The sequence below is a fragment of the Lissotriton vulgaris genome, chromosome 11, assembly GCF_964263255.1.
Source record: "Lissotriton vulgaris chromosome 11, aLisVul1.2, whole genome shotgun sequence".
Taxonomy (NCBI): Eukaryota; Metazoa; Chordata; class Amphibia; order Caudata; family Salamandridae; genus Lissotriton; species Lissotriton vulgaris.
The window spans coordinates 24,522,811-24,538,311 of record NC_141699.1 but is presented as its reverse complement, the minus strand read 5'-3'; the positions used below and the strand labels follow the sequence as shown (position 1 = coordinate 24,538,311).

The following is a 15,501-nucleotide window of genomic DNA, read 5'->3' as shown; positions in this document are numbered from 1 at the left end:
AATAGCACATATTAATTATCTAGGATTCCTCCACATGGTTTTTTAACGTCCTCTAACTTTTTAATGTTTTTCTTGTAAAATAATGTATCAAATTGTATTACTGTTTTTGTGGATGAAATGTTCTTTTTAAACGAATTTTTATGTGCTTTTATGGTTTTTTAACAAATACCGAATAAAGCTATCTTTGACTTTGACTTTGACTACTGATCAGCAAGAGGTTCACGAACCACAGAGGGACAGATGCCCTACCTCTATAAAGGTTATCGGTCTGCGGTGTGGCCAGCTTGTGACTGACTTAGCCCCAGCCCTACTGGAAACCGTTCAGCTCCATATATGCCTGCCCACCCTTGCTAGACTCCCATGAACGCACATCCTGGCCATTGAAGGGAGGGGGCTTTGGCGCTTCACCAATGGGATTGGCTCTTTCGCTGCACAGAGGGCGCCACCTCTGGGTGTGAAGTGTCTCTTCATGTGAGTGGTGTCCTGCCCTGTGCCCGGTCCAACACCTGCTCTTTTCTCACCAGACGCAGCCTATGGTCGGAGGAATGATCGAAACCGTTGACAAGGTCATGACGCACATGGTCAACAACGTGAAGGACACCGCGACGTCCATCGTGAAAATCGAGGGCACATCATCGGTGGCAGGTAGGACTCATCCTCCGGAAATACGTCATCTTCATTTGGAGTTGTATAGTGCCAATACATTTCAACCCGGTATATCGCTCAGCACTATTTTGCGAAGTGTTCTGTGCACTTGTTAGTGGTCTGTTGTGCTCCAGTGCCCTGAGACCCTCAGGGGGGATTAGCCGCGCTTCACAAATGTTTGATTGATTGATTGTACTCTATGTCTAAAGGGTGGGGGGGGGTGACGTGGGCACTGAGACCTGCAAACCTACAACAGAATGTTCTTCCATATTGATATATATGTCATTTCTTCCCAAGAAGCCATGGTTTGCCCTTTAAATTTGGAATTTTCCTAGGGCGACTTTTTCTCAAGTAATGTTTTGCCCTCCCCCGACATACAGAATATTCAAGTGTGATGAGGTTGGAAGGGGGAGTGGGCCTTTTGGGTTCTGGCTGTGAGGTTCCGGAATCCCACCTCTCTCAAAAGGCACCTTGCCCACCGCCGTCTGGCGCGGGCGGGGAAGGCTGGGAGGCGGTAGATCGACCGGTGACGGAAAAGATATAATTAAATAAATAAATAGTACCTATTCTGTCGTCTGTCGACTCCCCTCCCCCCCCCCACCCCATCCCCGCCTACCGCCCTTACCTGCACTGGACGCCACTGCCTCTGACCATTGGAGTCCTCTTCAGCCAACGTTAACGCCATCTCATGCAGGGCGTCACTCTAACCTCTGATTACTGCCAGTGAACCATGCATGGGAGAAGATTATCTGATCAAGTTGATTTCCTGCTTACCTACCTGCGGTGTCTACAGGGGAATCGGTGATAGTGACCGCTCTAGGCCTGCCTAGCTATCTAGTTTCAAGCTGCTATAGAAAGACTGGATCTGTGTTCAGCCGGCCTACACCAGTCAACGTTTATCTGCAGCCACCAGCCAGTGCTTAATTTGTGAAAGAAAGAGTGCCGGGATCCGAACCTCTGCTCAGAAGTTGCATGGGAGCAATCAGACGTCTGGGGGCCGAATAACAAGGCCGGAGGTCTTCAATCCACTATCAGACACTCCCTTTGTCTCTTTCTCGCAGGTTCCTGGTTTTTGTTTGTGATGTTTTGCAGTCTTTTTCTTCCTCCACCTCTCTGATTTGTGTGTTTTTCCCTCTGTTACACTTGGTAAATATCTGATAAGAGGAACAAAAGTGCTGTCGTTGGTCCCCAAGAGATAAGCACAGGTAGGCTTGTATGTCATAATAGAGAGCAATTGACATCTAGCTCAGCTTGTCTGACCTACTGGAGAACCAGACACCCAGTTGGACCTGCTGGAGAGTCACTGACACCCAGCGGGGCTTATCTGATCTACAGTAGAGCCACAGACACCCAGCTGGGCCTGTGTGTCCTACTGGAGAGCCACAGACACCCAGCTGGGCTTGTCTGACCTGCTGGAGAGTCACAGAAACCCAGCTGGCCTTGTCTGACCTGCTGGAGAGTCACTGACACCCAACTGGACCCGCTGGAGAGTCACTGACACCCAGCAGGGCTTATCTAACCTACAGGAGAGCCACAGACACCCAGTTGGACCCGCTGGAGAGTCACTGACACCCAGCAGGGCTTATCTAACCTACAGGAGAGCCACAGACACCCAGTTGGACCCGCTGGAGAGTCACTGACACCCAGCAGGGCTTATCTAACCTACAGGAGAGCCACAGACACCCAGTTGGACCCGCTGGAGAGTCACTGACACCCAGCAGGGCTTATCTAACCTACAGGAGAGCCACAGACACCCAGTTGGACCCGCTGGAGAGTCACTGACACCCAGCAGGGCTTATCTAACCTACAGGAGAGCCACAGACACCCAGTTGGACCCGCTGGAGAGTCACTGACACCCATCTGGGCTTATCTGATCTACTGTAGAGCCACAGACACCCAGCTGGACTTATCTGATCTACAGTCAGGTGGGCAACTAAAGCCAAATTTCGGGGGGGGGGGGAGGGGGGTTGAAAAATATTTCAGGGAGGGCTAATTCTTCCAACCACGGACAGAGCGGCTGTAAGAAGGGGTGAACACACAACAAATGCCTCATTTACAATTAAATGGTCTTTTAAAGAGATGTTAAGTACTTGGGTGTGGCTACAATGTGATGCTCGCCAGCCCGCGAAGCTGTCTCTGCCCGGGCTGACACACACGACGGGGGGGGGGGGGGGGGCTGAAGCCCCGTGAGCCCAATGGGTGTTGCGCGCCTGTCTACAGTAGAGCCGCAGTCACCCAGCTGGACTTATCTGATCTACAGTAGAGCCACAGACACCCAGATGGACTTATCTGATCTACAGTAGAGCCACAGACACCAACCGGGGACTGTGTGTCCTGCTGGAGAGCCACAGACACCCAGCGGGGCTTGTCTGACCTTCTGGAGAGCCACAGACACGAAGCTGTGCTTGTCTGACCTTCTGGAGAGCCACAGACATCAAGCTGGGCCTGCATGTTCTGCTGGAGAGCCACTGACACCCAGCTGGGCTTGTCTGATCTACAGTAGAGCCACAGCCACCAAGCTGGGACTGTGTGTCCTGCTGGAGAGCCACAGACACCCAGCTGGGCTTGTCTGACCTTCTGGAGAGCCACAGACACCCAGCTGGGCTTATCCGATCTACAGTAGAGCCACAGACACCCAGCTGGGCTTATACAGTAGAGCCACAGGCACCCAGTTGGGCTTGTCTGGACTACTGGAGAGCCAGAACCCCTGCTGGGTTGGTCTGATCTGTTCGAGAGCCAGACACAGCTGACCGTGTGCCCGTCTGAGCTCCAGCACACTGTTTGCTCCTGTCTTCCTGCCTTCTGTGCTTATTCTCAACTTTCAGACAAAGAGCCTGATTCAGATGTTGACGGGACTGCGCTGCAAGGGTCTTTGTTGGCAGCCTTCCCTGCTGCCAACCTGGTGGTCCACCCTTCCTATTTAGATGTTGGCTTGCAATGGGAGAAAAGCCTACAGTGGTCCCCCCGACTCCACTACGACTTCGATCCCCACCCCTGTGGTGGGATGGGCTGCAGCAGGCGGCGGTGGGACTCCAACCAGGATACCCGCCCTCCATCTTTGGATCTGGCCTGTTTCGTAGGGAATTCCAGCGGGAATCTCTCCTACTTCGAGTTGGCGCAATGGGAGGAAAAGGGGTGAAAGCTCATGTTTACGGGGTACAAGCTATGGTTTCATCCTCTTTGCCGTTGTCCAGGTCCGCTCAGTCCTGTTGCACCTTGGCCATGATGGACTGGCGCTCCGTTTTCACAGAATCAAAGGTAGGTGTTCATGGTGTGTGTCAGGTATGCAATGCATGCTGTGTGTATGTTGTTGCGTTGCAATGCTGAATGTATTAAATATGCCCACTACACATAATCTGCGTACACTTATGTGCATATACACAACATATATGTATTTTACATAAAAATAAATCAACTTACCGGCCTCCACACCACCACGATCGCCCCCCCAACCCCATCAGTACTCCCGTCATCCCAACAGAAACAGACAAATCTGCTTGGTGGGACCACGCCGTCCAGATGGTGACGGCGGGCGGTTCGCCAGCGCCAAAGGCCGCCGGACGGCAGTCTTCTGTGTATCACAAATGCATCTAAATATGGCGGGCCAAAGCCTGTCAGCTCAACAGAGTACTGGGTCCGCTGCGGCAGGATGGTGGTAAGACCGCCAAGATCTAAACCATGCCCAGAGCCTTAAATCTTGGACAAGGCAGCTCGTGGGATTATGAACACTGACCGGGATGGTGGAGACTTACACCTTCAGCAGTCTTCAAGGTTAAAAGCTTAGGGCCATATTATCAAAAACGGGCGTAACATTATGGCCGCTTTAGCGGCAGGAAACTGTCGCTAAAGCGGCAATAAGGGGCTTGATAATATGCCCTAGAGAATTCCAATGGAAGCCCAGGTTTCATGTCCTTCACACCAGAACCTGGGCTACTATGGGAATTCCCTAGGGCATATCATCAAGCATCTTAACGCCGTTTTAGCGGCAGTTTCCTGCCGCAATGTTATTGCCCGTTCTTGATAATATGGCCCTTAGAATTCTACTTCAGTAAAGCGCTGCCCAGGGGGATGAGGTGTTTATCACCGGAAGCTGTTGGAAAGCCCCTACTTTCTTGCTTCAGTCACAGAGGGTCCCTGAGCGGGGGTCCTTTCCAGACTGCACTCTGCGGCTTGTGTTGTGGGCTGTGGCTGGTGAGACCCAGAGACGGCAGGGGGTCCAAAAGATTTAACTGAGGCTTGTCTCAGGTCCAAGTAACACGTACGTTTGACCCAGGGCTCCATGTCTTTGAGCTCCGTTGGCTCTTCATTGGCTTCCAGAAGCTCAACAGATCCAGTTCAAGGCGCTATCCTATAGATTCATCAAGCATCCATTTTGCGATTCCTTATTAGCGGAAAAAAGGATTCGCTAATAGGGAATAGCAAAAGGCTATGCATGAAGAACTCGCTAAAAAAATAGCGATTTCTTCAAATTCCTTAATTGCGACTTGCAAATTGCGAGTCGCAATTAAGGAATACCTCCCCATTCATTCATATGGGCCTGGAGACCCATAGGAATGAACGGGAAGACATTCTCAATTTGCGATTCTCAATTAAAGAATCGCAAATTGAGATTGCAATTTCAATGGTGCCAGGGTGTCAAAAGGATACCCTGTTGCACCCCATAAATCTGCATTTGGGTACATCTTGCACACACACATGCCCTGTGTGTGTAAAATGAAACTTAAAAAAATTGATTAGTCTTGTTCTCCATTCACAGGCATATGGTCCTGACGAGATTTCCCCGAAACCAGGGGTTATCGAAACGCGTAGACCTCTTTCCCTCAGCATTAGGAATCCTTGAGTACTTCAAAAAATAAGGATATTGCCAAGTTGTTCTTTTCCAATGCTGGATATTTTCACTGTGATACTATACTGTTGTAAATAATTTGTAAATATATTCTGACTGTTTTGTGTGGTATGATTGACGGGTGTTAGTGAATTCTTTGTCTGTCCAATTGTGTTATTTGTTTAATGTGATTTGTGTTCAAATCTGTGTTCAGTTCAAGTTTGTGGAAATTACTGAAATGTTTCCGTATTCAAAAAAACAAAAAATTGCATACTAAATATTTACATGCACTCAAATTAAAAATAAAAAATTACTGATTGATTCTGAAACTTAGTTCATGGAGAATTACTGTTCTATTCGGTCATTCGAGTGATCATCCGTGATCCATTGTTCAAATAACGTGGCAATACTGGTACCTGTTTTTGGTTTATCATTGTGCACGTAAGTACAGCGGCCATTTGTGAATAACTGTGCACTATTTTATACACAGTTCACTTATGAATACTGTGCACATAAACATGCCCCTTCCATTTCTGAATACTGTGCACTTATCCACACACAGCTAATTTGTGAATGTTGTGCACTTATCCACACACAGCTAATTTGTGAATGCTGTGCACTTATCCACACACAGCTCATTTGTGAATACTGTGCACTTATCCACACACAGCTCATTTGTGAATACTTTGCACATACACATGCCCCATCTATTTCTGAATACTATGCACTTATCCACACACAGCTCATTTGTGAATGTTGTGTACTTATCCACACACAGCTCATTTGTGAATGTTGTGTACTTATCCACACACAGCTCATTTGTGAATGCTGTGCACTTATCCACACACAGCTCATTTGTGAATAACTGTGCACTATTTTATACACAGTTCACTTATGAATACTGTGCACATAAACATGCCCCTTCCATTTCTGAATACTGTGCACTTATCCACACACAGCTCATTTGTGAATGTTGTGCACTTATCCACACACAGCTAATTTGTGAATGCTGTGCACTTATCCACACACAGCTCATTTGTGAATGCTGTGCACTTAGCCACACACAGCTCATTTGTGAATACTTTGCACATAAACATGCCCCATCTATTTCTGAATACTGTGCACTTATCCACACACAGCTCATTTGTGAATACTTTGGACATAAACATGCCCCAAACATTTCTGAATACTGTGCACCTATTCACACACAGCTCATTTGTGAATGTTGTGCACGTATCCACACACAGCTCATTTGTGAATGATGTGCACTTATCCACACACAGCTCATTTGTGAATGCTGTGCACTTATCCACACACAGCTCATTTGTGAATGCTGTACACTTATTCACACACAGCTCATTTGTGAAAGCTATGCACTTATCCACACACAGCTCATTTGTGAATACTGTGCACTTATTCACACCCAGCTCATTTGTGAATGCTGTGCACGTATCCTCACACAGCTCATTTGTGAATGCTGTGCACTTATCCACACACAGCTCATTTGTGAATGCTGTGCACTTATCCTCACACAGCTCATTTGTGAATGTTGTGCTCTAATCCACACACAGCTCACTTGTGAATGCTGTGCACTTATCCACACACAGCTCATCTGTGAATGCTGTGCACATATCCACAAACAGCTCATTTGTGAATGCTGTGCACTTATCCACACACAGCTCATTTGTGAATGCTGTGCACTTATCCTCACACAGCTCATTTGTGAATGTTGTGCACTTATCCACACACAGCTCATTTGTGAATGCTGTGCACTTATCCTCACACAGCTCATTTGTGAATGTTCTGCACTTATCCACACACAGCTCATTTGTGAATGCTATGCACTTATCCACACACAGCTCATTTGTGAATGCTGTGCACTTATCCACACACAGCTCATTTGTGAATGCTGCTCATTTGTGAATGCTGTGCACTTATCCTCACGCAGCTCATTTGTGAATGTTGTGCACTTATCCACACACAGCTCATTTGTGAATGATGTGCACTTATCCACACACAGCTCATTTGTGAATGCTGTGCACTTATCCACACACAGCTCATTTGTGAATGCTGCTCATTTGTGAATGCTGTGCACTCATCCTCACACAGCTCATTTGTGAATGTTGTGCACTTATCCACACACAGCTCATTTGTGAATGCTGTGCACTTATCCTCACACAGCTCATTTGTGAATGTTGTGCACTTATCCACACACAGCTCATTTGTGAATGCTGTGCACTTATCCTCACACAGCTCATTTGTGAATGTTGTGCACTTATCCACACACAGCTCATTTGTGAATGCTGTGCACTTATCCACACACAGCTCATTTGTGAATGCTGTGCACTTATCCACACAGAGCTCATTTGTGAATGCTGCTCATTTGTGAATGCTGTGCACTTATCCTCACACAGCTCATTTGTGAATGTTGTGCACTTATCCACACACAGCTCATTTGTGAATGATGTGCACTTATCCACACACAGCTCATGTGTGAATGCTGTGCACTTATCCACACACAGCTCATTTGTGAATGCTGCTCATTTGTGAATGCTGTGCACTCATCCTCACACAGCTCATTTGTGAATGTTGTGCACTTATCCTCACACAGCTCATTTGTGAATGTTGTGCACTTATCCACACACAGCTCATTTGTGAATAATGTGCACTTATCCACACAGAGCTCATTTGTGAATGCTGTGCACTTATCCACACACAGCTCATTTGTGAATGCTGTGCACTTATCCACACACAGCTCATTTGTTGAATGCTGTGTACTTATCCACACACAGCTCATGTGTGAATGCTGTACACTTATCTTCACACAGCTCATTTGTGAATGCTGTGCACATATTCACAGACTCATGATTTCCATTTGTGAATAATGTGCCCATAACTACACCAAGTCCATTTGTGAATATTGTGCATTTGTTCACACACAGCTCACTTTTTTTGTATTATATATCTATATTTTGGAAGAATTTATATAAATAGCAGAAAAGAAACAGCCATCAGGCTTAAATCTGTCTCATGGTATAGTGGTAGAGTATATTTCCACAAACATTTCTTTATAAGAGCATAATACAGAATATTTTAAAACATCACAGAATGCGCATTCGTCATTTTCGGTAGGTGAAAAAATATATATAGTAATAATAGAGTCCTGCTAACTAGTTGAAGATTCCTTCCAGTGAATTTTCCAGCAAATTAATAGTCTACTCTATGCCATTCCGCAGACTCAAAAGGTTCCTATATGAGCCTGGCCTCAGCACAGAGTTCATACGAGCCTGAGCTCAGCGCATTGAGTCCATACGAGCCTGGCCTCAGCGCAGAGTTCATACGAGCCAGAGCTCAGCGCCTAGAGTTCATACGAGCCTGAGCTCAGCGCAGAGTTCATACGAGCCTGAGCTCAGCGCATAGAGTCCATACGAGCCTGTATTCAGCGCAGAGTTCATGCGAGCCTGAGCTCAGCGCAAAGAGTTCATACGAGCCTGAGCTCAGCGCAAAGAGTTCATACGAGCCTGAGCTCAGCGCATAGAGTCCATACGAGCCTGGATTCAGCGCAGAGTTCATACGAGCCTGAGCTCAGCGCATAGAGTCCATACGAGCCTGGATTCAGCGCAGAGTTCATACGAGCCTGAGCTCAGCGCAAAGAGTTCATACGAGCCTGAGCTCAGCGCATAGAGTCCATACGAGCCTGGATTCAGCGCAGAGTTCATACGAGCCTGAGCTCAGCGTATAGAGTCCATACGAGCCTGGCCTCAGTGCAGAGTTAATATGAGCCTGAGCTCAGCGCATAGAGTCCATACGAGCCTGGCCTCAGCGCAGAGTTCATACGAGCCTGAGCTCAGCGCATAAAGTCCTTATGAGCCTGGCCTCAGCGCAGAGTTCATACGAGCCTGAGCTCAGCGCATTGAGGAACTGAAAAATCTTCATTCTCAGGGGTCTTACTAATATCAATAAAGAACTTGGCGCAGAAGCTGAAATATGAAAAGACATCTTTATTAAATTTAATAAATGAGGCCACGTCACACAGAAGCCGTAGCAACTGAATGAGGTAGTCTGAGGAATACAGAGAACAGATGCCTCATATATGTTTTAGGGTTACAAAACTCAGCATACAAGAAAGGGGCAGTCCTAGCTTTTGCAAGCATGCAACAAGCCCAACATTCCTTCTTACACAAGCTGGACAAACCCATAATAAAAGACCACAACCCATATCGTAAACAGGTCATAAAAAGAAGGAACAGAAACAGATGAGAGGTAGGATAAGGTGTGTGTATGTGCATACCAAACTTTACAATCTCCTGTGCTCTGATCCTTAATCTTGATCAGCTACTGGGCAAGGAACTGGTCTAACAAGGTCAGCTTCAGGCAACAGGGTCAGTTCACTCAGGTCATTCAAAAGTCAGCTAAAGTCATCCGCCTATGTGAGGGCAACCACAAGATGGCTGCCATGCACAAAATGGAACCCAAGGGTTCAGAACAAAATCTTCAAATACACAGTGAATCCATCGGTGTAACATGATGAAAACACTCATACTTGCTGAGCTCACTGTTTACGGTTCGCTGTTACCAAAATCATAACAGAACCACGACCTTTATGACCCAGGTTCAGAATTCACGGAACCTCAGACCCTCCTTTTGCCCTTACATAGGCAATAACCTAAACTCGCGTCAATCTGAATCCAGGTCTATATTCATCAGATCATCAAGATGTTGCTGGAGCATAATCCTATTACTTAGTAACTCTCTCGGGACAGGTCTTCTTACACACGTAGTAGCGCAAAGGCCACATATGGCAGGACCAAAATAGGGAATACCTCTGTTGTATGTGGCATAAGACCACACACCCAACAATTAGTGATGTTCACTACTAACTGGTGTTGATGTAGAAGCTGTACAAAAGGAATTATTAGTAAACTCTGATCTCCTAACCAGTTCATGTTCAGGTAAAATATGGAAAGAATGCAAAGAAGTAGTAGTAGGAAGAGACATAGGTTGGGAGGTGGGTACAGATGTCAATTGAGTAGAAAAAAACAATCCCACCCATAAAAGACAACGTCATGTTTAAAAAACACTAGAAAACACGTTATTAAGAACATATAGACAACAGGAGAAAGTAGTGACCACTATTACAAACGAAATTATAATTTTTCACAACCCTAAGCAAAAAGCAAATCCTAAAATTATCTAGTAACATTTTTAGGGCTTCCTATGCATTACAGTAATTTATTGTATGTTCAAGTGAAACAGTGGTGACCCTCATTAATGCTCTGAGGTGAAAAGGGGAAGTCCATTCTCTTCCACAGGGAATGGACTTTATTCTGCTTTTACTAAACAGAATAGTACTTTAAAACAATGCCAGCAAAATGAGAATCAGTCTCCTAACTCCCATTATATGTAGTCTCACAGGAAATACCCAGAGTCCGTCCAAGCCTCTCTGTCAGGCTTCTATTGTCCATCAAATCTTCTTTTGTTGTTTTCTTCCGCATGGGCCTCTTCATTCAAGCCTTTCATGATCCGTTGGAGTGCCCTCCTGGCAAACACTCATAGCTCATTCAAAAGTCTCAATGTCTCAAGGCAGTGCACCAATATCTCTCACCTGCGGCAGGCACTACAGGTAGTGTGCTCTCCATTGATCAAGGGCACAGATCATTTTATGCAGATCTGGGCTTACATTCTCAGGCTCCAACACTCATTACTCAGTGTCAGAGAACGCTCAGGCTGCTCTTTCATGGGCACCATAATGTAATGCCTTTTGCCAATCTTGGATCGGCCGGTGCACTGCACTTCCATTGGAGCAAAGGAAAAGGGGGGTGTGTGGCCAAAACTCAGGCCAAGGGGCTCAAGGGACTGCACACTGTCAGAGGTTACCAGCACATGACAGGCGCTCTTTTGCACTGAAATTCTGGTTCTGTGGCAAAACCAGCTCCTCCTTCTTTTCTGATGTTCAACGCCTTCTGATGAAGCAAGTGCGATGCTTTAAACAGTTCATTGTATAACAAGGGGACTGCAAACAGGTGGCCTGCGATCTTCAAAGGAGTGGCCACACGCCATGGGACAATTCTGGTCTAGAATACACTGTCATTTTCAAAAAGCAATACAAATATAAAGGCAGCAGGCAAAACAGTGCCTCTAGGCTTTTCAATTGGGTTTCCGTGTGAGAGCATATCCTCCATCATCTAAGGGTAGATAGCGACATGATTAAGTCTAAAGAAAATTCTTAAAAAACAGTCTGGTCATACAAAAGGGAATTATACATAATATGGGGGTCTCTGGTACATTACTGCAATCTGGAAGTGTGAACCTGAACAATACATCAACAATAATAAAAAACTGACTACTGAAAGAAATATGGAAAAGAGAAATGGGACTAGGTCACAGTTAAAATCCCCAATAACTAGGCATGATGCGACATTGGTCAGGGGAGAAGTGACAAAATAAAGATGTATAGGAAGAACAAGAAAATACTTGGGTGATAGTCAAGCATGTGACACAATACCAAGAGTGTGAGTGATACACAAAAAAAATCGCAATAGTTTAAAAATGCAACTCTACCGCTGGCCGCTACACCATATACGGTAACCTCAGCTAATGTTCCAGTTTCTTCTTCAGGGAAAAAAATGAAACCTGGTTTCCTTTATGGTACAAAGCCATACACTACTTAGGAAGCAGAACAAAACTGAGTAATGTAATATAGAAATTAGGTCACCATGTACAAGAGTCACAGATCTATAATTTTATCCTTACGTCCAATCAGGATACATACATTTAGGGCTGCCTGTTCCTTTAAGGGAAGAGGGGGCAAGTGACACATTTTGATCCTGTATATCTCTTTTATTTTTCTTGAATACTATTTATAGCCAAATTTGACATACACTGGTGAAGTGTTGTCTGTTTCGTGTTCACAAAAATGAAAATATCATATTTGTGAAATTTAGCAAATCAACCCAACTGTTGTGCAGCGATACACATCGTCATGGATATCCCTTCACAACACAGGTAAACTTGTAATAGTATCAAAAGCAGCAACATAAAACAAAAACATGCATAACGCACATGTCAAGCCATCAGATATACTTGTTGTATATCAAGCACAAAAAGCATAGACAAAACAATAACATATGTGAATGAGCGGTGACACACAACACCATGTCATATACTTCATGTTACTGTGAACCTGTAGCCAAAAACCCATTATTTGGGCCTGCTTAATTTGTCAGATTTAAAATCCTTACCCTCCTTTTGACAGTAGATCACCAGTTAGTGGATATCTGCTGTCAAATACAACTTTCTAACATACAGGACCAGCAAGAACAATTCATGATAGGACCAAATACACAAACATAAAAAACACATGAACATTTCTTTCCAAAGGAGTTATGCAAAAAAACATCTCCTTTCAACCAACCAAACTCACGTGTCTTGTCTGCTTTAAATCCAATCCATGAATGATCTGTAGGCAGAAGCAAAAAAAAAAAACATACACAACACACAAAAGAGAGGCATTTCTCATAACAAACGAATATCAATTATAACTTTTAATCAGAAGACAAAACATGATACACATTAACAAACACAAAAATAAATTTCCATTACTTAACTGTTGCCATTTTGTCAGTCAGCTTGCAACATCAAGCCACCTTAGTTTTGCCTGCAGAGCATTTAGCATGATGTTGGGACTTTCAAAGAAACCTTTTTTATATTTCCCTTTGGAATTAAGTTCTTTAATTTTATTGATGTTCTTATGGAGAAACCAGAAACCCCACCTTTTAGAGGCCTGTTTAGCAAGGTCATTCTGCATTCCACAGAGACAAGGCCCTAATTTAAAATGTCACAAATGTCAACATGAGAGCCTCCTTCCATTGTTTACAGGTAAACCAAAGATAGCATCTCAGCGCAACTTGAGCCTCTGCAGCTTTTCTAGCCCCCAGCTTCTGTTCACTGTGAGGCTGACAAAGACAGAAGGCCTTCCTGATTCCTCTTAACCTGCAATAATTCACTCTATTTTGAAAAATAATTTCTCCTTTTTTAGGCGCTAAAAAAATTATCTCTGTTCCCAGATTATTAAACAACATTTACTGTGAATAATTCACAAAACCCAATAACACACATACCAGTTTTTAGAACAAATGCTTGTTGCAATGGTACTCATTAAATGGATCTCACTAGGCTATTTAATAGCAAACCCAAATATGGACAACCTGCAAATTTGTATTATACCTAAATGTATGCATTTACTGAAGCCTAAAGTACTTTAAAGCTATTAAAAATGGCAAGAATGCTGTTTTAAATGGTCTGTTTTACCCAAATTCGACTTTGATATTAGGGGCACTTAAAAATAAATATCCTATAATTGTTTTACATATTAATCATCCTCAGAATGTTCTTTACAAACTGCAGAGATTGGACATTAGACATATCTCATGTAAATCCTTAGAAAAATGAGTTTTGTACGCCTGCGCTAAGTGAAATTCCATATGCTAATGTTCTCATTATGCAGTGTAACACAACTTAAATTAAATTATAATGCTAGGAGGTCACAGTATGAGCATTAAGCTTCATGATAAGTAAAAAATGAATTTTGTAGCACTTATTTTTAATAATTATTTTTCAAAATGTATTAATTATTTTTAATAAACCCAATCATTTTTGATAATTCCACATATAAAAGCGAGCTGCATCCCTTGCCTATCATTTTAGACGCATTCATTTATAAGCCTAAGCACAGAAGCCTAACTTATAACATGACAAAATGTTTGCGCCACTTTTTATCTTTTTTTTTTTTAAAGGACAATTTAATTAGCAACAGACCCAAGAATATGCTTAAAAAAATTTGTTTAATAGACTGAAAACATAAAAAAAAAACACAAACACACATTTGAGCTCATTTCAGACATAAACAGAAAAGGGGTCAAAGCACTCAGGACACACAATATAGCGCGCTTTTAGCCATGCATTTCGTGAATAGCGCCATCGCTATTCACTTACAGAAGTTGCACTAATGGGAAAACCACATAGACATTTAAACACACATTTGACCCACAAATCAATACTCAGAACAAAAACAAAGAACAGCCCACAGACTGTACTTGAACCAAACCATTAGCAAATACTAGTTGTAAGTCATATTTACAAGAAACGCTTCTCAATAGTGTTCCAAAAGACTGCAAAAACAGCCCAACAGACTGATGTATGTCCAAGAAGAGAAAATACACTCAATTCACTAGCTTTGGCTAGCAGAACACCAAACAAAATTGTTCTGCATATCTTCATTCATAAAAATGCGCAGTACAAAGGATCCTTGTTTTGTATTATGTCATATTTTAATTCCCTGGGGATACAAAATCACCAAGGAAGAAATATGTTTTTAAATCTAACCTATTTAGATATTCCCTTTAGGGGAAGCCGGCTAATTTACTTCACATCATACTATGGTACCTTCCAAAAAAGCAACACATTTTTCCATGTGAGCTTAAAAAAAACAGGCATGCCAAAAATACTGCGGAATACGCAAGTATTATAATCAAAGTAGTGCTTAAGGTACTTTACGTACGTGCACCGTTCCTAAGGACCAAATGGATTAAATTCTCCTCATTACCTGTCTACACAAATTGCAATTCGCATATCCAAACCTATACAAACCAAAAGTTGGCCAACACAAATTCCAAAGTTCCAAAGCTACATTTCCAAATTTGCTAAGATCAGGCATCTTATAGCTCACTAATCTAGCTTCAAACTTCAAGGGGTTATCTCTACCAATACACTCGCAAATATACGAGCCCCTCGGCTATGGTAATTGCAATGACCAAATGAAAAACCAAGAAACCAACCCCTCGGCTTTGGTAATTGCAATAACCAAATCAAAGACCCAAAGAACCAAAAACTAAGGACTCAAAGAACCAAAAACTAAGGACTCAAAGAACCAAAAACAAAGGACCACATTTGCTGCGATTAGGCATCTTCGCTCACTAATCGAGCTTCAAACTTCAAGGGGCTATCTCTATCGATACACTCGTAAATATACA

The 15,501-nt window shown here is 43.6% G+C and overlaps 1 protein-coding gene across 1 annotated transcript in view; it reads left to right on the top strand.

Annotated features, from left to right (window-relative positions):
* The first annotated feature begins 527 nt into the window (after nt 1-527).
* Nucleotides 528-15,501, top strand: part of ADGRD1 (adhesion G protein-coupled receptor D1) — a 722,099-nt gene continuing 707,125 nt past the window's right edge. The window contains exon 1 of the mRNA XM_086942663.1: nt 528-645. Within this exon, the coding sequence (XP_086798789.1) occupies nt 534-645 (112 nt within the window). The 5' untranslated portion in view covers nt 528-533. The remainder of the gene's footprint in view (nt 646-15,501) is intronic.